The 22,514-nt window shown below is 52.0% G+C and overlaps 1 protein-coding gene across 3 annotated transcripts in view; it reads right to left on the bottom strand.

Moving 5' to 3' along the window:
• SMG7 (SMG7 nonsense mediated mRNA decay factor) overlaps positions 1-20,516 on the bottom strand; it is a 59,517-nt gene extending 39,001 nt beyond the window's left edge. For all 3 annotated transcript variants that reach the window (XM_061580147.1, XM_061580148.1, XM_061580149.1), the window contains exons 1-10: positions 20,422-20,516; positions 17,033-17,064; positions 11,450-11,567; positions 8,002-8,134; positions 7,046-7,220; positions 5,050-5,121; positions 3,933-4,083; positions 2,253-2,388; positions 1,554-1,755; positions 200-353 (exon numbers count right to left, since the gene is read on the bottom strand). In XM_061580147.1, the coding sequence (XP_061436131.1) occupies positions 200-353; positions 1,554-1,755; positions 2,253-2,388; positions 3,933-4,083; positions 5,050-5,121; positions 7,046-7,220; positions 8,002-8,134; positions 11,450-11,567; positions 17,033-17,064; positions 20,422-20,447 (1,199 nt within the window). In that variant the 5' untranslated portion in view covers positions 20,448-20,516. The remainder of the gene's footprint in view (positions 1-199; positions 354-1,553; positions 1,756-2,252; positions 2,389-3,932; positions 4,084-5,049; positions 5,122-7,045; positions 7,221-8,001; positions 8,135-11,449; positions 11,568-17,032; positions 17,065-20,421) is intronic.
• Between the last annotated feature and the right edge of the window lie 1,998 nt (positions 20,517-22,514).

Below are 22,514 nucleotides of genomic sequence, written 5' to 3'. Positions count from 1 at the left end.
ACGTGTGTGCGTGCACGTGTGTGCCTGCGTGCACGTGTGTGTGTGTGCGTGCACGTGCGTGTGTGTGTGCGTGCACGTGTGTGTGCGTGCACGTGTGTGCCTGCGTGCACGTGTGTGCGTGCGTGCACGTGTGTGCGTGCACGTGTGTGTGCGCATGCGTGCGTGCGCGTGCATGTGCGTGTACGTGCGCGCGTCTCACTGGCAGTGCTGCTGCAGTGCTCGGTGCTCCACCACCACCGGACGGGCCCCCAGCCACTCCAACGCCACCTTCACGGCCGGCAGCGCTGACGGCGCCCGCACCTCCTCATTGGCCGGCAGCACCGCGTAGCGGCACAACCCGTCCAGCAGGGCGCCTGCACGGTGACAGGCGGTGGCACACGGCGTCACACGACGTCACGCGGCGGCACACTTCGTCACACAACCTCCCGCGTGGCACAAGGTTGGTGGCAGCTTCCGCATCTCTCTCCACGCGACCTCCCAGACTTCTGCGTCCCCCTGTATCTACCCCTGGCCCCTCACTCCGCTGAGTTACCACTGTACAAGAAATATGAGTGTCTGATTGTTTTTTTTTCACATCGTGTTCGTTGTCTGTAAAACAGAGCTTCATAGCTCATCGGGAATCTCCTCCAGGATGAATAAAGATTCTGATTTGTATGTATTCCCCTGTATCTATCTCGTGTGTGCGAGGACCTCTACCATCCCTCTGTATCCCCCCCCCCCCGTATTAATCCCCCTGTGTGTGTGGCAGTATCCCCCCTATATCTCCCCTTTGTGCGAGTCCCTCTTCATTTACCAGTGTATGACATTGATCCCGCGTGTGTATGTATGTTTAACTTTTTTCGCACCGTACGTAGCCAACTGCGCTAATAGGTGCGCGGGTGGAAGGACAACAACCTAAACACAACAACAACAAGCCATTCTAAATAAATTAGTTTGCCAATCTAGATGATGATTTAAAAGTGTATTGCCCCAGTGGCTTCCTAATATTGGAAGGAAAGACCGTCCCAGACAGCCGCAGAAGCGCATCTCAAAGCGCCGCGCGATGATGCGGTGACCACCGCCTTTGTTCGACGGCAAACCAAAAGCCGCTGCTGCGAGGATGAAAGTCGATGTTTACGCGACGATGATGATGATGATGGTTTATCCTCCTCTGTATGTCGAGTGCCGGATTATCCTCGTAGCACAAGCAGCTACATATGCTACGGGCCCCGCACGTTCAAGGGCCCCGCGCTAAATGCTTTCAAGCTATCAATTCCGGTTCCGTGATTCTGGACTTGCTCTATTACTATAGTAATACACTGCCTTAAACTTTCATGAACGACTGGGTGTTGAAGGTTAGCGATTTGTCGTAGTATCTGGCTGTATAGAAAATGAAAAAATACAATGACTTTACTATGCAATTTAAAAATTTGTGTTTGAATATTTAGGTGTTTTTCTTTTAATTTAGGGCCCCCTCATAGCATATGCTACAGGCCTCGCACTAGCTTAATCCGGGACTGTATCTGTCCCCACACCTCTCCCTTCCCCACGCCCGTGTCGCCGCTTCTTCTCACTGTAGAGTGTGAGCGCGTTTGTCCACCGCGTCTCATCGTCGTCGTCGTCACCATCGTGCTGCTGCTGCTGCTCGGCCTCGGGCTGCTGCTCTTCGACGGCGCCGCCGCCGCCACCCTCACGCAGGTGGTGCATCTGGAAGAGCGTCACCACCACCAGGTGCACCAGCTGCTGGGCAGAGAGCGCCCTGACGGCCAGCAGCCCCTACTCCCGTCGCACAGAGCACAGGGCAAGCGGTTGGTTACATCGCAACCACAATGGCCACGGTGACTAGGAGATGTCAACTGCCTCACCTGGTTTACGGGAGGTTGTGGGTTCTATCCGGACCCTGACGCCTGCTGTATATTTGGAGTCTGCGTCTGTCTCTCATCATTACAGTGGCTACATGTTAACTACTTCGCCTGGTATACAGGAGGTCGTGGATTCGATCCCGATCCTGACGATGCCTGCTGCTGTATATTTGGAGTCTGCGTCTCTCTCTCTCATCATCACGGTGGCTAGATGTTAACTACCTCGCCTGGTGTACAGGAAGTCGTGGATTCGATCCCGAAAAAGAGCTGTAATACATGCTCAGTGGGGGCCTTACCAGGTAAAATAAAAATAGTTGAGTTTAGTCCGTGCGATAGCTCCAACATCAAATGCTCTCAATTACTATCCTCACTGCTGCTGCAACTGTTGCCGCCGCTGGTGCTACGTCTCACCTTGAACGCCTCCTCCAGCTTGTGGCTGAGCGTGACGAGGCGGTCCAGGCTCTTGCCCAGGTAGACGTGAGCGTGGAAGCGGATGAACAGCTTCAGAAAATCCAGCAGCCCAATCTTCACCTTGGGTTCCTCCCTCCTGCGGGACGCCACAAATAAACAATGAACACAACTTGTAGTAGTCGTAGTAACAGCAGCGGTAATAAGAAGCTTCCCCACCAATATAATCCATAATGTAGGTGTTTTTGGGGTTAGATCGTGGAAATATGTTTCATTAAACCCGCCACCACCACCATCCGACACAGCCAATTAAGTAAGGGCTTGTCACGTCTACAATATGTGGGGTTATTCAACCGCCCAATCATAGATATCCCATTGTAATTTTAATGAATACATTAACCCCCCCCCACTCTCTGGTCTTCATACCCCTGATTGGCTCACAGGTGATGTCATCACATTTACCACCTGCTCTATTTAAGACCAAAACACCAGGAGGATTTCTTCACAACTCTGTGTCTGTCGCCTGATGAGGCTGCTGGTTGTTGTTGTAATTACTGGCAATACGTCACGGTTACTCGAATGGTAAATGTTATTGTGGGCTTGACTCTCCAACACACAACCGGTGTGCGCTGAACTAGAGACACGTTTTGTTAACGTGACACAAACCTCACTAATTGGCTGTGTCAGGTGGTGGAGGGTCTCACGACACATTTATACTCACGTGATCTAACCCAACAAAAAAAGAGTTTAACACGTAGGCTTTCGCGACCAACAATACACCTTTATGATGAATAACACACCCAGCTGTTGTTTAACTCCCTTCCCGCAGGGAGACTTCCGAGGAGGAGCCATATCCCCTGGATCCCCAGAAAGGCAGTACAGCAAAAACAGATGTGGAGTTCCACCTCTTCCGTTTGTATGCAATTGCGCGTCTCCCGCCCCTCGCTAGGCATGCTCCGGTTTCCTACTGCATGTGAATGCTCATTCATTGGCCGATTAACTCCTTAATATAAACAGAGAGGACCGTGGAGCTTGGACAGTCGGTGGCGCTGGCTCACCAAGTGAGTGAGCCACAGTGGCTAGATGTTAACTACCTCCTCTGGTATGCAGGAAGTCGTGGGTTCAATCCCAACCCTGACGACGCCTGCTGTATATTTGGAGTTTCCACTGATGATGATGATAAGCCACTTGATTGAGCTATCATTCGAGAGCTACATAGCTCAGTGGGTCTGTACCTGGTAAAATAAAAATTAGTTTTTCAATAGTTTGTAGAGTGCCTTCCTGCTTGTCCGTGATTCCTTGTGCCTCCGTGTCGTTCTGGCACGCAACAAGTTGCACGTATTACCATTCAAATAAGAAGACCCCAAGCAATTCTCATTTTTATTACAAGCCGTGAAACGCCGTTCAAATCTTGACTTAAAGCTTTCGTGACTGCAGGAATTAATATTCTTTGGGTCTTTCGGTAAAGTCACGTAGATAGGTTCAAAGAAAATAACCTATCTACGTACCTTTACCGAAAGACCCAAAGAATATAAACGCCGTTCAGTTTTATCGATGGGTTCACATCTCGCCACTGAAGGTGCCTAACAGTGGCTAGGAGACGTGGCCTCTCTCTCTGCGTGCATGCCGGCGTGCCGTGGCCCCGGGCCCGGTTGTTTGGTGGTGGTGCGGTGCAGCGCTTGCCCCTCGATGGCCTTGGACAGGGCCTTGCTGAGGTTGGTGCCGGCCGCCGGGAAGGGGAAGCGCACAGCGATGCTCCGGCAGTAGTAGAAGATGGTGGTGAGGTGGTCTCCGCGCGACGATGCCAGGATCGCCAGCTGATTGTACGGCTGGCCTGCCGTCGCACCGCACCACGCAGCAGCAAGGTGTTATAAAACATGGCAAGTACACCGTACTTAGCCCCTTCCCGATGACGTACGTACGTGTACATCATTGTACGTCATCAGTTTTCTTACGATTCTTCTGATTCCGTTCGTACTGTATGTGTGCTAAGTTTTCCGAGCTGAAGACGTACCAATAAAGTAATTTTATTTGAGATCCGATGATGTACGTATGTGTACTATGTCTTCCTCGCTGAAGACGTACCGATAAAGTTATTTAACATGTGTTCCGATGACAGAACACACACGTACGTCATTGGAATCGGAAGAAAAATGTAAGTAAAATAACTTTATCGCTACTACATCCCCCACAATGCCATGTGGCAGGGAACGAGTGGTGTGTGGCACAACTGTTGGCGCCGGCTACCGTAGAGTGGCAGCGGTCGTGCTGCGCCTGGTATACAGGAGGTCGTGGGTTCGATCCCAACCCTGACGCCTGCTGTATATGTGGAGTTTGAATGTTCTTCTCCCCGTGGTCACGTGGATTTTTCTCCAGGTCCTCCAGTTTTTCCCTCCACACTTAGAATCGACATCACCACACGTTTAGAGTATTTCGCTGCTGCTACAAATTTCTACGTGAAAAGCCACTTCGCTGAGCTATCAATTGTGGGCAGGTCACTTTTAAAAAAGAACGACACACCTCTGATCAGAACAGTTGGCTACGTAGGGTGCGAAAGACGTTCAAAATACATACATACATGCCACACGTGATGATAGCAGCTCAAGTGAATGAGTGGGTGGGTGTTTGTTGCTGTGACCTGCGGTGTGGTGGTGGTGGTTGAACAGTGTGGTGGTGGATGAGATGAAACGGTCGGTCTGGTAGACCTGTCTGTGTGTGTGCGCCTAGTACCCTGGGGTGTGCGTGCGTGTCTTTGCGTGCGTGTCTTTGCGTGCGTGTCTTTGCGTGCGTGTGTGCGTACCATTAGAAGGCACCAGCTGCGCAGCGTGCCTGTAGTATGACTCCGCCTGGCTGATTTGGTTGCGGTAACGAGCTGAGTCGGGGAGGCACGGCACATGCAAAACAAAGATCCCCCCGTATAGCCTTAATAGAATGTTGGGGCAAGTGCTGTTAGCGAACACACACAAGTGCACATGCACACACACACACGGGGCCACACCATGATCATAACCACCACCACCACTGTAGCAGCAGCAGCACTACACAGCCTAACCCGTGGTGGCTAGGAGATGTTAATTACCTCGCCTGGTATAAAGGAGGTCGTGGGTTCGATCTCGACCCTGACGACTGCTGCTGTATATTTGGAGTTTGCGTGTTCTCCCCGTGGTCCTGTGGATTATTCTCTGGGTCATATGGGGTTTTCCCTCCGTGTTTAGAAACATGCATTCTGAGTAATTGGCTGCTGCTATAAATTTCCACGTGTGAATGATAAGGCCCTTCGGCCGAGCTATGTAAGCTCAGCGGACCCTTACCTAGTAAAATAAAAATAAATCAGTTTAACACGTTAGGCTTTCGCGACCAATATTATCCGTAAAAAAAATTTTGGGTTAGATCGCGTGAGGATAAATGTGTCGTTAGACCCGCCACCACCCAACAAATCCAATTAGTAAAGTTTGTGACGTGAACAAAACGTGCTAATTCGTTACTCGTACAGCACTTCCCAGTTGTGTGTTGGGAGAGTAAACCCACTACTACATTTACAATCTATATATAAAATCGCAAATCTGTCTGTCTGTCTGTGTGTGTGTCTGTGTATCGGACCATACGCAGTTTCATTGGACGAAATGTCAGGGATTTGCGAGACACGATTGGTCCGGCGGTTGCCCCTGGCAACGGGTAGCGACGCATTCGCCGCGGGGTGGACGCCATTTTTAATTCCCGTTAAAAATAGGCGCACGCATTAACACGCGACTCTGAGGTAAATTCATCAAAGTTTCACGTCCTCTTCACTCCCCCCCCCACCACAATGTGTGCAATTACTATTATAGGGTCGGTAGATTATCAAATTATAGCGATTAGACAGTATTATTGTAGCGCGGGGGGGGGGGGGGGAACGGCACCCGTACCCAGCCTCAGCCGGGTGGGCAATTTAGGCGAGGCCGGAGGCTCTGCACGGTACTAGGCCTCGACACCCACCACGCGACTCTGAGGTAAATTCATCAAAGTTTCACGTCCTCTTCACTCCCCCTGCCACCCCAATGTGTGCAATTACTATTATAGGGTCGGTAGATAATAAAATTATAGCGATTACACAGTATTATTGTAGCGCGGGGGGGGGGTAACGGCCCCCGTACCCAGCCTCAGCCGGGTGGGCAATTTAGGCGAGGCCGGAGGCTCTGCACGGTACTAGGCCTCGACACCCCACCACACTATAGGCCGTACATATTACTGCACAGCGGCCGAGGAGATCGTGGCTGGGGGAGGGGGGGCAGGGGTAGCAGCCCATCTGTGTATATATGTAAGGTTATTAACGCCGGGTACTTATGCTAGTTATAGTGTAGTGTATAGTGTATACTATACAGCACTTCCCGGTTGTGTGCTGGAGAGTAAACCCACTACTACATTTACATTATAGTGTATAGTGTAGTGTATAGTGTATACTATACAGCACTAACCGGTTGTGTGTTTGGAGAGTAAACCCACTACTACATTTATATTATAGTATATATAGTGTAGTGTATACTTTACAGCATTAACCGGTTGTGTTTTGGGAGAGTAAAACCACTACAACATTTACAACTCGAGGACCGTGACGTTTCGCCAGTAATTACAACAACGGACACCATCAGGCGGATAGCCAGAGTTGATAGTTTTAACTCAAGGGCTGGCATCCTTCTCCTGAGGGGGGGGGGGGGGGCAACCATGTGTTAACACGCATCCGAGCAAAATCCGTAAAAATGCCGTCGCTACGGTGACGCCGGCTACTGCCGTCGCTACGGAGACCGTCGCCCCCCTACCGATGTCTCCCAGGTGGACGAGGCAGTGCTGGCAGATGTAGAGGCAGGAGTTGGGCTGCGGCTTCACGATGGCCGGCTCCATAGGCGGCGGCGGTCCGATACCCAGGCCCAGCTGGGAGGAGCGAACGCGGCAGGGCAGGTCCACCTCAAACACCACGCACAGCTCCTGCAGCAGCTGGGGAGACACGGGGGGGGGGGGGGGGGGGGGGGAGAGACGCAGGGTGAGACACAGGGTAAAGAAGACGTGAGCACATGTGGAGAGACACAGGGTGAGCACATGTGGAGAGACAGGGTGAGATGCAGGGTGAGACGCAGGGTGAGAGACGTGAGCACACGTGGAGAGACACAGGGTGAGACGCAGGGTGAGAGACAGGGTGAGAGGCAGGGTGAGAGATGTGGGCACATGTGGAGAGACACAGAGTGAGACGCAGGGTGAGAGACGGAGGGTGAGATGCAGGGTGAGAGACATGGTGAGACGTAGGTTGAGAGACGTGAGCACACATGGAGAGATGCAGGGTGAGACGCAGGGTGAGAGACAGGGTGAGAGACAGGGTGAGACACAGGGTTAGAGACAGGGTGAGATGCAGGGTGAGACACGGTGAGAGATATGAGCACACGTGAAGAGACGGGGGGTGAGAGACAGGGTGAGACGCAAGGTCAGAGACGGGGTGAGACGCATGGTCAGAGACGGGGTGAGACGCATGGTCAGAGACGGGGTGAGACGCATGGTCAGAGACGGGGTGAGACGCAGGGTCAGAGACGGGGTGAGACGCATGGTCAGAGACGGGGTGAGACGCAGGGTCAGAGACGGGGTGAGACGCAGGGTCAGAGACGTGAGCATACGTGGAGAGACGCAGGGTGAGACGCGGGGTGAGACGCGGGGTGAGAGATGTGGGCACACGGGGGTGGGAGAGTGGGGTGGGGGACATGCAGACGCCACCTCCAGCCCTCCACACCTGTGTGTAGAAGCCACTGGCCGCCTCCAGGAAGAGCCCCAGGTTGGTCTGCACCTCCCCACGGTTGGGGTTAGCTCTGTTCTTCGCCTGGCCTTGGAGGCTGCTGATCTGGTTTTTGAAGGCGTAGTTCCACCTGCAAGCAGCATGCACAGGGGAGGTGCGGGGGAGGAGTTGGAGAGGTAAGATGGGAGATGCGGGCAGAACGGAGGATACACGGGGAGGTGAAGAGGTGAGAGGGGAGGAACGGGGAAAAAGGGGGAGACATGGGGAGGAGTGGAGAGGTGTGGGGAGAAAAAAGGATAGACGGGGAGGTGAAGAGGTGAGAGGGGAGGAACGGGAAAAAGGGGGAGACACGGGGAGGAGTGGAGAGGTGAGGAACAGGGAGAAAGGAGGAGACACGGGGAGGAGTGGAGAGGTGAAGGTAGAAAGGGGGAGACACGGCGAGGCAGGGAGGTATGGGGAGGCATGGGAATTGGGAGACACAGAGATGTGTGGGTAAGACGCGGGAAGGTGTGTGGAGGTGCGGCGAATAGAAGTCAGGCGCAAAGCGGCGCCGGGAGGCACTGTTAGTGCGTGAGACGGAGCACTCCATCGCAGGGTCGCGCATGTCGACAGCGTGCGCGCGTGCTTGTTAGGTGTATTTTTGACCACGTCCATTGAGACACTTTCCATGGCTGGACCAGAGAAATGTCCTTGTGGTATAGATTTAATGGTAGGCTGATGAATGCCTGGGGGCGGTCAAGGGATGACCACCTTATTCGTCAACCATGTTGTGTATGCTGATTATCTGGTACTACTCTTAAGGAGTTGCAAGCTCTAGTGCTGAACCTGGAGCTTGCCAATAAGAGATGGGGCCTTGGCATCAGCCCCACAAAAACCAAGCACCTGCCTGGGTAGCTCACCTGGTATACAGGAGGTTGTGGGTTCAATCTCGACCCTGAAGCCTGCTGTATATTTGGAGTTTGCATGTTCTCCCCGTGATCACGTGCATTTTTCTCTGGGTCCTCCAGTTTTCCCCTCCACATTTAGAGAAGTGCGTTTAAAGTATTTGGCTGCTATGAATGTCCACGTGATAAGCCACTTCGTAGAGCAATCATATGTGATTGCCAGGTCGCTTCTGAAAGAGCTGCATAGCTCAGTGGGCCTTACTTGATAAAGTAAAAATAGTTTAAGAGTTTTATTTTACGTCGTAAAATTCTCCACCCCCTCAACTTCCCGCGAGTGATGGGGCAGTTCTGGAGAAGTGGAGGAGTTCCCTGGGCAGCGGAGGTCTCACTCTGAATCAGGCGAGTGACATTATTTTTTGTTCAACGGCTGCGTAACGCTGCTGTGTAGAAGATACCTGGGCCTGTCACCCCACAGGAAGCTTCGGGTCTTGTTGACAACATTCATGCCCTGCCTTATCTATGCTTGCAAAAACGCGGACTCTAAAAAGGGTGTGTGGGTGTGTGTCTCACTGTGTGTGTGGGTGTGTATCTCACTGTGTGTGTCAGTGTGGATGTCACTGTGAGTGGGTGTGTATTTCACTGTGTGTGTGGGTGTGTCTCACTGAGTGGGTGTGTGGGTGTGTATGTCACTGTGTGTGTGGGTGTGTATGTCACTGTGTGTGAGTGTGTCTCACTGTGTGTGGGTGTGTCTCACTGTGTGTGGGTGTGTGTCTCACTGTGTGTGGGTGTATCTCACTGTGTGTGTGGGTGTGTGTCTCACTGTGTGTGGGTGTGTATGTCACTGTGTGTGTGAGTGTGTCTCACTGTGTGTGGGTGTGTATGTCACTGTGTGTGTGGGTGTGTGTCTCACTGTGTGTGGGTGTGTATGTCACTGTGTGTGTGGGTGTGTGTCTCACTGTGTGTGTGTGTATCTCACTGTGTGTGTGGGTGTGTGTCTCACTGTGTGTGAGTGTGTATGTCACTGTGTGTGTGGGTGTGTGTCTCACTGTGTGTGGGTGTGTATGTCACTGTGTGTGTGGGTGTGTGTCTCACTGTGTGTGGGTGTGTATGTCACTGTGTGTGTGGGTGTGTGTCTCACTGTGTGTGGGTGTGTATGTCACTGTGTGTGTGGGTGTGTGTCTCACTGTGTGTGGGTGTGTCTCACTGTGTGTGTGGGTGTGTATCTCACTGTGTGTGGGTGAGTGTGTCTCACTGTGTGTGTGTATCTCACTGTGTGTGGGTGTGTCTCACTGTGTGTGTATCTCACTGTGTGTGTGGGTGTGTATCTCACCATGTGAGTGGTTGTGTGTCTCACTGTGAGTGGGTGTGTATCGTTTTATCGGCTACAGTCATGCCCTCCTTTCTCTACGCTTGTGAAACGTGGACCCTTATAATGGAACATCCGCGTCGGTTCGAAACATTCAGGCTGGCCTGCCTACATTCCACCCTGTGTTTAACCTAGCTGGATTCTGCGAGGAGTTCAGATCCTTCAAAGATGTGGACAAAGTTCCATCATTGAGCTACTCCGGCAGGCAAGGCTGCGTTGGCTTGATCATGTAGCCCACTTGCGCAGCCACCGCATGCCCAAGCAGCTTATATTTGGTCGAATGCAGGGGGCTACATGGGTGTCGCATGGACTAGAAAACAGATGAGTGACGTGGTACAGGAGGATGTGCAGCTGAGTGGACTTGCTGATGACTGATACCAGCGGTGTCAAGATCGGCCTCTGTGGAGGAGGCTCGTGAAGGACACTGCTATTGGGCAGTTTGAGACAGTCGCCCTCCAACAACAACGGAAGGCAGAGGAGTGACGCTCACAACAATGAGCGGAGCGCCAGGTGGCTAAAGCACAACAAGTTGTAACAGTAGGGGGCACAGGTGGTGCATTGGCCAGTCATCTCAGTCAGTCGACCCATGGCACCTGGGTCTGGCCCGTGACCTCCTGCCAGCGGGCGTTCGACACTTCACGTGGCCTCAACGTGCACTTGGCCTGGCACAAGCGCCGCGGTGATGTCACCGCCTACTTAGTGGCGAATGGCGGTTGTTGTTGTATGTGTGAATGTGTGGAGAGATGTTGTACAGCGGCTAGCACGCTACGAACTCGGCGACCCGAGTTCGATTCCCGCTCACGGCCAATACCAGTGGCGATTATCGGAACCTAGGTCGACTCATCCTTAAACTAGTACCGGGTGCACTATGTAAACATCGGCAGTGGAGAGATAAAGGCAGCCAGGCAAGGTGCTAGCCACCCTCGTGCGCCGTGCCGGCCTCAATAGGTGCACGCTAACAGCACTTTATCCAACAGTCTGTTAAAGGCTACACAGGGAATTGTGCGTGTGTGTATAGGCGCGTATGTGTGAGTTTATGTCAGTGTGTGGGGAGGGGTTAGCGTGCTGAGCAACGCATCCGATGATCACTGGGAGCACGCGAGTTTGTGTGTCCGAGTGTGAGCGAGTGTAAGTGAAGAGAATGTGAGTCAAGTGTATAAGTATGAGCGAGTGTGAGCGAGAGGCGAGCACTCACAGGTCCTGCTCCACCTTCTTGTCGAGCGCGTACTCCAGGTCAGTGAGCAGCATCTTCTGGTAGACGTCCTGCAGGTTCTGGCGGGACGTCCACACGTCAGCGGCGCTCAACGAGCCATCTACAGTGACACATGGTGAGACGCACACACCCACACACACACGGTGAGCCACACACGAACACTCACAGAGTGAAACACACACAACCACTCACACAATGAGCCACACAACCACTCACACGGTGAGATACACAACCACTCACACGGTGAGATACACACCCACACACACGGTGAGATGCACACACACACAGTGAGATACACACCACCACTCAACAACAACAACAACCGCCATTCGCCACTAAGTGGCGGTGACGTCACCACGATGCTTGTGCCAGGCCAAGTGCACCTTGAGGCCACGTGAAGTGTCGAACGCCCGCTGGCAGGAGGTCACGGGGCAGACCCAGGTGCCACGGGTCGACTGACCGAGATGACCGAGATGACTGGCTGATGCACCACCTGTGCCCCCTACTGTACCAACTTGCTGTGCTTTAGCCACCCGGCGCTCCGCTCGTTGTTGTGAGCGTCGCTCCTCCGCCCTCCGTTGTTGTTGGAGGGCGACTGCCTCCAACTGCCCAGTAGCGTCCTTTACGAGCCTCCTCCACTGAGGCCGATCTTGACACCGCTGGTACCAGTCATCGGCAAGTCCACTCAGCTCCACGTCCTCCTGTACCACATCACTCCATCTCTTCTCTAGCCCGTGCCGCGCCCGTTTAGCCCCCTTGATCCGGCCGAACAAAAGCTGTTTAGGCATGCGGTGGCTGGGCATGCGGGCTACATGACCCAGTCAACGTAGCCTTGCCTGCCGGAGGAGCTCACTGATGGGACTTTGCCCAGATCTTTCAAGGATTTGTGAGCTCCTCACACAATCCAGCCTGGTTAAACCCAGGATGGATCGTAGGCAGGCCAGCCTAAATGTTTCCAACCGGCGAAGATGTTCTATTAGGGGCAGAGGTGGGACAAAGTCATTGTTATGCAAGTCCAAGTCGAGTCTGAAGTCATCAAATTCATGACTCGAGTCTGACTCGAGTCCAAGTCACATGACTCGAGTCCACACCTCAGAGGTGGGACAAAGTCATTGTTATGCAAGTCCAAGTCGAGTCTGAAGTCATCAAATTCATGACTCGAGTCTGACTCGAGTCCAAGTCACATGACTCGAGTCCACACCTCTGATTAGGGGGGTCCACGTTTCGCAAGCGTAGAGAAGGGAGGGAATGACCGTGGCCGAGAAGACCTGAAGCTTGGTGCGGAGCGACAGACCAGGTAGCTTCCACACAGCGTTACGCAACCGATGAAAAGATTTTGCCGCTCGACTGATTCGGAGTGAAACCTCTGCTGATAAACTGGAGCCGGTCATAAGCACACTGCCCAGGCATGGGAAACTCTCCACTCTCTCCACAACTGCCCCATCACCAATTGGGAGTTGTGGGGGTGGAGTGTCCGATGGTACAAAATACCCAGGCAGGTGCTTAGTTTTGGTGGGGCTTATGGGAAGGCCCCACCTCTTAGTGGCACGCTCCAGGTTCAGCAGTAGTGCCTCCAATTCCTCCTCTGAGTGAGCAGCAACCAAGTATACGTAACATGGTTGACCAATAGAGAGCCATCCCTTGACCACACCCGGGCATCAATCAGCCTACCATTGTATCTGTACCAGATGGAAATACCTCAGGTAAAGCCATCAAAGGATTCACGAACTACGTGGTCGAAATATGTTAAATAATGTGGGAGCCAGAGGACATCCCTGTCGCACCCCAAGGTGTACAGGGAAAGACTCCCGGCCACGTAGTTTTACCCGGGCCCGCTCACCATCATGAAGGTCCTTAATGATTGTGAGCAGTGTGTCAGGAATTCTGAAAGCACGAAGAACAACCCAGAGCCCAGGCCTACTGATGGTATCATAGGCCTTGTACAGGTCAATAAAGCAGAGATGTAGGTCTTGTTAGAATTCCTTATACCTCTGCTGTCGCAGACGGACAGAAAATATGGCATCTGTGCAGGGCCGCCCTTTCCTGAAACCACATTGGGGCTCCGCAAGCCTCTCCTCAGCGTGCCTGGCAAAGCGATGTTGAATAATCCTTGCCAGGACCTTTCCAGGCAAACTGAGGAGTGACATTCCACTGTAGTTGTTACAGTCTGTGTGGTCCTCTTTCTTAGAGAGGGGGACCACAAGGGCATCCTTCCAATCCTGCGGAACCCGTCCAGTGGTCCAGACTGTTATTATGATGTCATGTAGGGAGCCTGTGCACAAACGCCACCCTCCCTCAGCATTTCGTTTGGGAGATTATCTCTGCCCGGTGCTTTTCCTGGTCTCAAGACTCTAAAACGCCTTCACACAGTGAGACACAGAAAACCACTCACATGGTGATATACACACCCACACACACAGTAAGATACACACCCACAAAGACAAAGATTCCCCATATAGCCTTTGACAAACTGTGTGGGCATGTGCTGTTAGCGAGCACTTATGAAGGCCGGCACAGCACACGAGGAGGTGGGTGGCCAGCACAATGCCTGGCCGCCTCTGTGTCCCTCGTGGCGATGTTTACACACCGCACCAGGTACTAATTTGAGGCTGAGTCGACCTAGGGAAGGCCCAGGACCGGTTCAGATAATCGTCACTGGTCACTGGTGTTGGCCGTGAGTGGGAATCAAACTCGGGTCGCCAGGTTCGTGGCGCAACGTGCTATCCGCGACACTACTGCTCCACACACACACAACCACTCACACGGCGATATACACACCCATCCACACAGTGAGATACACACCAAATACCAATACCTGCCATTCGTCACTAAGTGACGGTGATGTCACTACGGTGCCTGTGCCAGGCCAGGTGCACTTTAAGGCCACGTGAAGTGTCAAAGGCTCGCTGACAGGAGGTTTCAGGACAGACCCAGGTGCCATAGGTTGGCTGACTAAGATAACCGGTAGATGCACCAGCTGTACCCTCTACTGTGCCAACTTGCTGCATTTTAGCCACCCGGCGCTGAGCTCGTTGTTGTGAGCGTCGCTCCTCTGCCCTCCGTTGTTGTTGGAGCGCGGCTGCCTCCAACTGCCCAGTAGCAGCGTCCTTCACGAGCCTCCTCCATAGAGGCCGATCTTGACACCGCTGGTATCAGTCATCAGCAAGTCCACTCAGCTAACGCAGCCTTGCCTGCCGGAGGAGCTCACTGATAGGAATGTGTCCAGATCTTTCAAGGATGTGTGAGCTCCTCACACAATCCAGCCTGGTTAAACCCCGGATGGGTCGTAGGCATGCCAGCCTGAATGTTTCTAACCGGCGCAGATGTTCCATTTTCGAGGTCCACGTTTCACAAGCATAGAGAAGGGAGGGCACGGTGAGATACACACCCACACACATGGTGAAATACACACCCACACACACGGTGAAATACACACCCACTCACACAGTGAGATACACACCTACACAGAGAGATATACACAACCACACACACAGACACACACCCACACACATAATAAGATACACACCCACTCATATAATAAGATACACACCCACTCAAATAATAAGATACACATTTCGATTTAAAGCTTTCGTGACTGCAGGGATTCATCTTCTTGGTTCTTTCGGTAAAGTCACGTAGAAGGGAAGTAATAAAATAATAAAAATAAAACATAATAAAGCAATTCTCACGACGTTTCGGCCACAACGCAAGCAGCCGTCCTCAGGTGAAAACCAGGTCCGTCGAGGCGACAGAGTCTGAATGAAACAGCACACGAGCTTGGAGCATATATATAAGCTGGGCGCATTGACAAAGGAATTTGCATATCAAAAGGAATGTAGCATATTTATGGGAAATGCAGGAATGTGATTAGTACTGCATATGCATGTACATTATGCAGGATTAACAGCATCAAAGGGAGCTGCAGTTACTGCTGCTGTAGTTGCTGCTGCTGCTGCAGTTGCTGCTGCTGCTGCAGTTTCTGCTGCTGCTGCTGCAGTTGCTGCTGCTGCTGCAGTTGCTGCTGCTGCTGCAGTTGCTGCTGCTGCTGCAGTTGCTGCTGCTGCTGCTGCTGCAGTTGCTGCTGCTGCTGCAGTTGCTGCTGCTGCTGCACTTGCTGCTGCTGCTGCACTTGCTGCAACTGCAGCAGCAGCAAGTGCAGCAGCAGCAGCAACTGCAGCAGCAGCAGCAACTGCAGCAGCAGCAGAAACTGCAGCAGCAGCAGCAACTGCAGCAGCAGCAGCAATTGCAGCAGCAGTAACTGCAGCTCCCTTTGATGCTGTTAATCCTGCATAATGCACATGCATATGCAGTACTAATCACATTCCTGCATTTCCCATAAATATGCTAATTTCCTTTTGATATGCAAATTCCTTTGTCAATGCGCCCAGCTTATATATATGCTCCAAGCTCGTGTGCTGTTTCATTCAGACTCTGTCGCCTCGACGGACCTGGTTTTCACCTGAGGACGGCTGCTTGCGTTGTGGCCGAAACGTCGTGAGAATTGTTTTATTATGTTTTATTTTTATTATTTTATTACTTCCCTTCTACGTGACTTTACCGAAAGAACCAAGAAGAATAAGATACACACCCACATGTACAGACACAGTGAGATATATACTCACAAATAGCAGTGAGTAATATACACGGAGTGATAGATGTCTACACTCACACAAAGGCACATCTAAAATCAGATGTACAGAGATGCTAATAGCGAGACAAAGATCCCCCATGTAGCCTTTCACGGACTGTTGAGGCAAGTGCTGTTAGCGAGTAGCACCTATGAAGGCCAGCACAGCACACTGGGGTGGGTGGTCAGCACAACGCCTGACCACCTTTGTCTCGTGAGCGGCAATGATTACACACCGCACCAGGTACTAATTTGAGGCCGAGTCGACCTAGGGGAGGCCCAGAACCGGTTTAGATAATCGTCACTGGTGTTGGCTGTGAGCGGGAATCGAACACGGGTAACTGGATTCGCAGCACGCTATCCGCTACACTACCGCTGACCCACACACACAATAACACCCGCAATTCGCCACTAAGTGGCGGTCACGTCACCACGGTGCCGCCTGTGCCAGGCCAGGTGCACTTTGAGGCCACGAAGAATTGTCAAAGGCTCACACACACACAGTGAGACGTGCACACACACAGTGGGCTGTCTACACTCTCACGCACACACACACACTGGGAGCCATTTACACTTAGACACAGTGCGTGAGACACACACACAGTGGGGCTGTCTATACTCACACACACTTTGAGCCATCTACACTCAGACAGTGCGTGAGACACACACAGTGGGGCTGTCTACACTCACGCGTGAGAAACTCACACGTACATACAGAAGCACAGACCAAGCTAAAAAAAAAAGTTTTACTCTGAAAGGGTGGCGAGAGCAATCGAAGCGCCAACATTAATGACCGGTGATGCTTTCGAGTAAAGGGGTCACTTTTTTTTAGAGTGAATGCTGTTATTATTGAAACTTTATGATGGGAGGGAGAAGTGGTGAGGACGTCGACATGTGGTGTGATGGGTGCGGGGGGGGGGGTCCACCGCGTCTCTTACCCGCCATGTCCGCCTTCAACGCCTCCGCTTGCCTGCACACAGCACGCACGCACGAGCGTGCCCGGAGACAACACACTATTTGTAAACACTGCATCAATACTATTCAATGCTGTTACCGATATCTCTAGCACTCCTTTCTGTGTTTAGTTTTGTTGTCCTTGGCCTGCACCTCCCATGCGCACGGCTGGCAACGTATGGTGCGAAAGAAGCTCAACATGAGTGAGTGGGTTGGTGAGTGATTGAGTGGGTGGCTGGGTTGGTGGGTGAGTGGCTAACCATCGAATGAAGACGCTCACTGCATTGTGCGCTTTCAGATGTGCTTCTGCGGCCGTCTGGAATGCTCTTCCGTCCGATATTAGGAAGCCACTGGAGCTATGTACTTTGAAATCATCGATATTGACAAACTAATTTCTTTACAACTGCATTTTGTGTTTAGGTTGTTGTCCTTCGCCCGCACCTCCAATTAGCGCAGTTGGCTACGTACGGTGCGAAAAAGGTTCAACATATGTACAAGGTAGAGACAAAGGCTGAAAGGTTTGGTGCTGGCCACACTATCCTCTTGTGCACCATGCTGCCTTAAATAAGCGCTCGCGAACAAAAACCTAGGGCCACTTTTAACATCTCTCTGTATATGTGTACAGTAGTAGGGGAGTGGTGGTGCAATGGTTGGCGCACCGTAGGAGCCCCAGCCTCACTAAATTTGATTCCCATCCGCGGCCAACATCAGGGCCGAGTGACATCTGAACCGGCCTAGACTCCCTAAATGTCATCATCCTCATCAACCAAAATCACTCCAATGCTGGACGAAGGACTCCCCAAGCTGTCCCATCTCTCATGGTCCTGCAATGTAGCAATCCACCGAGCGCCTGCACGGAAGGAGCCAATTTCATCGCTGCGTCTCCTCTGTGGACAATCTCTCTGGGTGCGTTCCCTCTCTTGGTTGTCACTCCGTCCTTGGGGTGCCACGGTGGCGAGATGTTAACAACCTCGCCTGGTACACCTGAGGTTGTGGATTCGATCCCTATCTTGACGCCTGCTGCATATTTGGAGATGGATGTTCTCCCCGTGGTCGTTTGGATTTTTCTCTGGGTACTCCGATTTTTCCCTCTATATTTTGAATCATGCATTTCGAACATTTGGCTGCTATACATTTTCACATAAGGCACTTCATTGGGCTATCATTTGTGGCCAGGTCGCTTCTGAAAAAGAACTATATCGCTCCGTGGGTCTTACCTGGTAAATTTTAAAACGGTTTTTTATAGTTTATTAGTAATACAATTCAAAATATCAACACAAATACTTGTGTAAACTTGGGCCAAATTTATGTTAATGCTGATTCTTAACCTCATGATGTTGTTACGTTTGTGAATAGTATGGCACATAGAAGGTCCACACAGCGTGCATACTAGTCGAGACTACTACACAACAAGCGTGTTTATGCTATTATTTCTCTTGCTTTAAGGTATTTTGGCAGCGAATCTAACAAGTTATTTCTTGTTTTACAGCATTAAATTAGTCCTAAAACGCCAAACGGCCAGCAACAATGATCACTATCACAGTTGTTATACACAACACGACATAACCGTTGGATAAGTAACACGGTTCTTAATTTAAGCTTTAAATATAATAGTTTTTTTTCTGGCAACAAAACAAATATTTGAAAATATTTTCACCACAAGTATCTGTGGTTAGTGCAGACATGATTCCTTGCAAAAGGTTTCAGTTTGGTGTTTTAACATCTTAACACCTGTTTTGTTGCCAGAAAAAAGGGAACAACCTATTCTAATATTTTGACACTGGCAAAGGAGGTCCCATAATTAAGCAAGGATATTACTACTATTACGAGAGTTTGAGGAAAAAAACGACGGGAAGGAATTCCAACAAGCGGTGCGAGGTAAGACGCAAAAAGAGAATTGTTTTGACCTGCAGTGTGGCGAGTAGGTCGGTGAGTGAATCAGTGGACCGAGTGAATCAGTGGGGCGAGTGAATGAGTGGGCCCAGCGAATTAGTAGGCCGAGTGAATGAGTGGACCCAGCGAATGAGTGGGGCGAGTGAATGAGTGGGCCCAGGGAATGAGTGGAGTGAATGAGTGGGCCTAGGGAATGAGTGGGCCGAGTGAATCAGTGGGCATGTGTGTTGCTGTGACTTCTCGCGTGGTGGTGGAACACAGTCTGGAGGACACAACACAGCTAGCTAGTGTTTGGTAGACCGAGTCTTCAACACGGGTCGAGGAATCGGCGATGAGTGAAGTTTACGGGAGCAGTAACTTTTGTTTTTACCAGGTAAGCCCCAATTAGCTACACATCTCTTCTGCAGAAGCGGCCTGATAGCCCAACGAAATGGCTTATCATGTAGACATTTAAAGCGGCCAAATACTCTTAAACGCATGTTTCTAAATGTGGAGGGAAAACCCGGAGGACCCGGAGAAAACTCCACGCGACCACGGGGAGGGAGAGACGCAAACTCCAAATATACAGCAGGCGTCAGGGTCCGGATCGAACCTACGACCTCCTGTATACCAGGTGAAGGATATAACATCTGATAGCACCGTGATGATGATGAGAGACACGCAAACTCCAAATATACAGCAGCAAGCGTTGTCAGGGTCGGGCTCAAATCCACGACCTCCTGTATACCAGGCGAGGTAGTTAACATCTCCTAGCCACCGTAGTAGCGATGGAAGAGTAACGAGGAGGCGTCTGTGACGGGAAATCATGCCTCGGCGTGGATTATGTAATGCTTTTCACGCGTTTGTCTTCGGAAGTAAACTGCAACTGTTCAATCAACAGCACGGAAGAAGTCGCCGGTGGCCGCAGGGCAGTGGTCGTTCTCACGCAGACGGCGTCTTCCGTTGTGCTACGGTTGTTTGTCGGTCTCTCAAGTATTGGGCGACGTTCCCTCCGATCGAATTGGCCCGGAATCTCTCCAGGGTGAGCGCCCCAAAACACCAGCACAAGTTGACACTCCTAAGTTTCTTCCGTCGTGAGTCATGTTTACGAGCCACAAGCGTACACGCAGATGCAACGATAATCATTCGTTTGCCCTTTCGAGCTTACTTGGAAAGGTTTAATAGATAAAAACACTATTTAAGCCAGTGTCTCAAGCACAGCCTCGCGGCGGCAGACCGAGTGTCGACTACGGAAAAAGAATTCCCCCCCAAAACCCCAACAACGGCCTGACCACCACACCACTGACGCAACATCCTGGCCGGCGGGGCTCGCTAGGCAACAAGGGGGGGCCGTAGAGGCCTAGTGTCCCGAGGACCGCATAGGGGTCACGGTGAGACTCTGGGACTGTTGGGGACTGCGGCGCCGGGGCCGCGCGGCTCGGCGTTGGCGGGGCACGGGGTGACGGGAGCCGGGGGGGGCGGCGAGGAGAAGGGGGGTTACCGTAAACACAGTGCGCAGTCGCCCATGTCTGCGCGCTAAACAGGCGCCATCTTTCTTCTTGTGATGGGGGGGGGGGAATGGAGGGGTCCCGGAAGTGATGCTCGGCAAACGGGGATGCACTTCCGGGAGTGCGGGGGGGTAGGGGGGAGTGCGGGGGGGGGTAGGGGGGAGTGCGGGGGGGGGTATGCGGGGGGGGGGGTAGGGGGGTATGCGGGGGGAGGGGTTGCGTGGAGGGTGTACGGGGGAGGGGGTTGTAGGTGGGGGGGGGGGTGAGGGGGACGGTGCGGGGGAGGATGTGCGTGGGGGAGGGGTATGTGGGGGGTGCGGGGGAGAGTGTGCAGGGGGTGTGGGGGGGAGAGGTGCGGGGGGGGTGAACGGGGGGAGTGTGCGGGGGGGGGGACACGCTACCACGTGGGTTTGTTCCCCCACCCCTTCCGCCTGTGCCGCACGTGGCCGTCGAGTGAACGCGTTGGCCAGGCAACTACCCCAGATTAGTGCCTCGACAATGATTAGAATCAGATTGATTTTTTTAATATTGTGTAAGAATCCGATGAGCTATGAAGCTCTTTTTTTACACATGTCCAGTAGGGGCACGCGGTCAGAACGTTGCAACAACAAACACAGTACAAACACACGATTGGGGCCGTCCATAAAGACGCCACGCACCTAGGTAGGGTCAGACATTTGTGACGATGTGTGACGAGGGGGGGTGGTTGGGAAATGTGACGTCACATCAAAATGCGCAACTTTCAATAAATATAGACAACACGTTCTACTTAATTAAATAGACTTTCTAATAAATGTTTTCTCCTACAACATCAGAGTGCAGCGCCACATTAAATACGCACTATAATGAAGATAGTTTAAAGCGATTTGAAGCATGTTTTATTTGGGGGGGGGGGGCAAAGCTTTGTGACGTCATATTTGAGAGCGGGGTCTGACTTTTTTGTGACGTCGTGTGACGAAGGGGGGGGGGGGTGGTAAAAAATCGTCCATAATCGCGTGACATCATTTATGGACGGCCCCTAAACAAAAAGCCCACAAGAGCTATGAGCTTTCTTTTTCAGAAGCGACCTGGACACAAAAGAGAGTTCAACGTAGTGGCTCATCATGCGAAAGTTTGCAGCAGCAAAATTAATCTCATCGGAGGATCCTGAGGAAATATTCCACGCGACCACGGGGAGAGAGAGAGACGCAAACTCCAAATATACAGCAGCAGCAGGCGTCGTCAGTGTCGGGATCGAACCCACGCCTTCCTGTGTAGCAGGCGAAGTAGTTAACATCTTCCAGCCACCGTGGTGATGAGAGAGAGAGGTACCACTTTAGAGCGGGTTCAGGTATCACTTTAGAGCGGGTTCAGGTATCACTTTGGAGCGGGTTCAGGTACCACTTTGGAGCGGGTTCAGGTACCACTTTAGAGCGGGTTCAGGTGTCACTTTAGAGCGGGTTCAGGTGTCACTTTAAAGTGGGTTCAGGTGTCACTTTGGAGCGGGTTCAGGTTCCACTTTAGAGCGGGTTCAGGTACCACTTTAGAGCGGGTTCAGGTATCACTTTGGAGCGGGTTCAGGTGTCACTTTAGAGCGGGTTCAGGTGTCACTTTGGAGCGGGTTCAGGTGTCACTTTGGAGCGGGTTCAGGTATAACTTTGGAACGGGTTCAGGTATAACTTTGGAACGGGTTCAGGTATCACTTTAAAGTGGGTTCAGGTGTCACTTTGGAGCGGGTTCAGGTACCACTTTGGAGTGGGTTCAGGTACCACTTTGGAGTGGGTTCAGGTATAACTTTGGAACGGGTTCAGGTACCACTTTAGAGTGGGTTCAGGTACCACTTTGGAGCGGGTTCAGGTACCACTTTAGAGCGGGTTCAGGTGTCACTTTAGAGCGGGTTCAGGTACCACTTTGGAGCGGGTTCAGGTGTCACTTTAGAGCGGGTTCAGGTACCACTTTGGAGCGGGTTCAGGTGTCACTTTGGAGCGGGTTCAGGTGTCACTTTGGAACGGGTTCAGGTGTCACTTTGGAGCGGGTTCAGGTGTCACTTTGGAGCGGGTTCAGGTGTCACTTTGGAGCGGGTTCAGGTACCACATTGGAGCGGGTT

The sequence above is a fragment of the Lethenteron reissneri genome, chromosome 71, assembly GCF_015708825.2.
Source record: "Lethenteron reissneri isolate LAM-NWPU_2019-01 chromosome 71, ASM1570882v1, whole genome shotgun sequence".
NCBI classification, from domain to species: domain Eukaryota; kingdom Metazoa; phylum Chordata; class Hyperoartia; order Petromyzontiformes; family Petromyzontidae; genus Lethenteron; species Lethenteron reissneri.
Note: the sequence above shows the minus strand (reverse complement) of the source record. Positions and strands in the feature narration are given on the sequence as shown.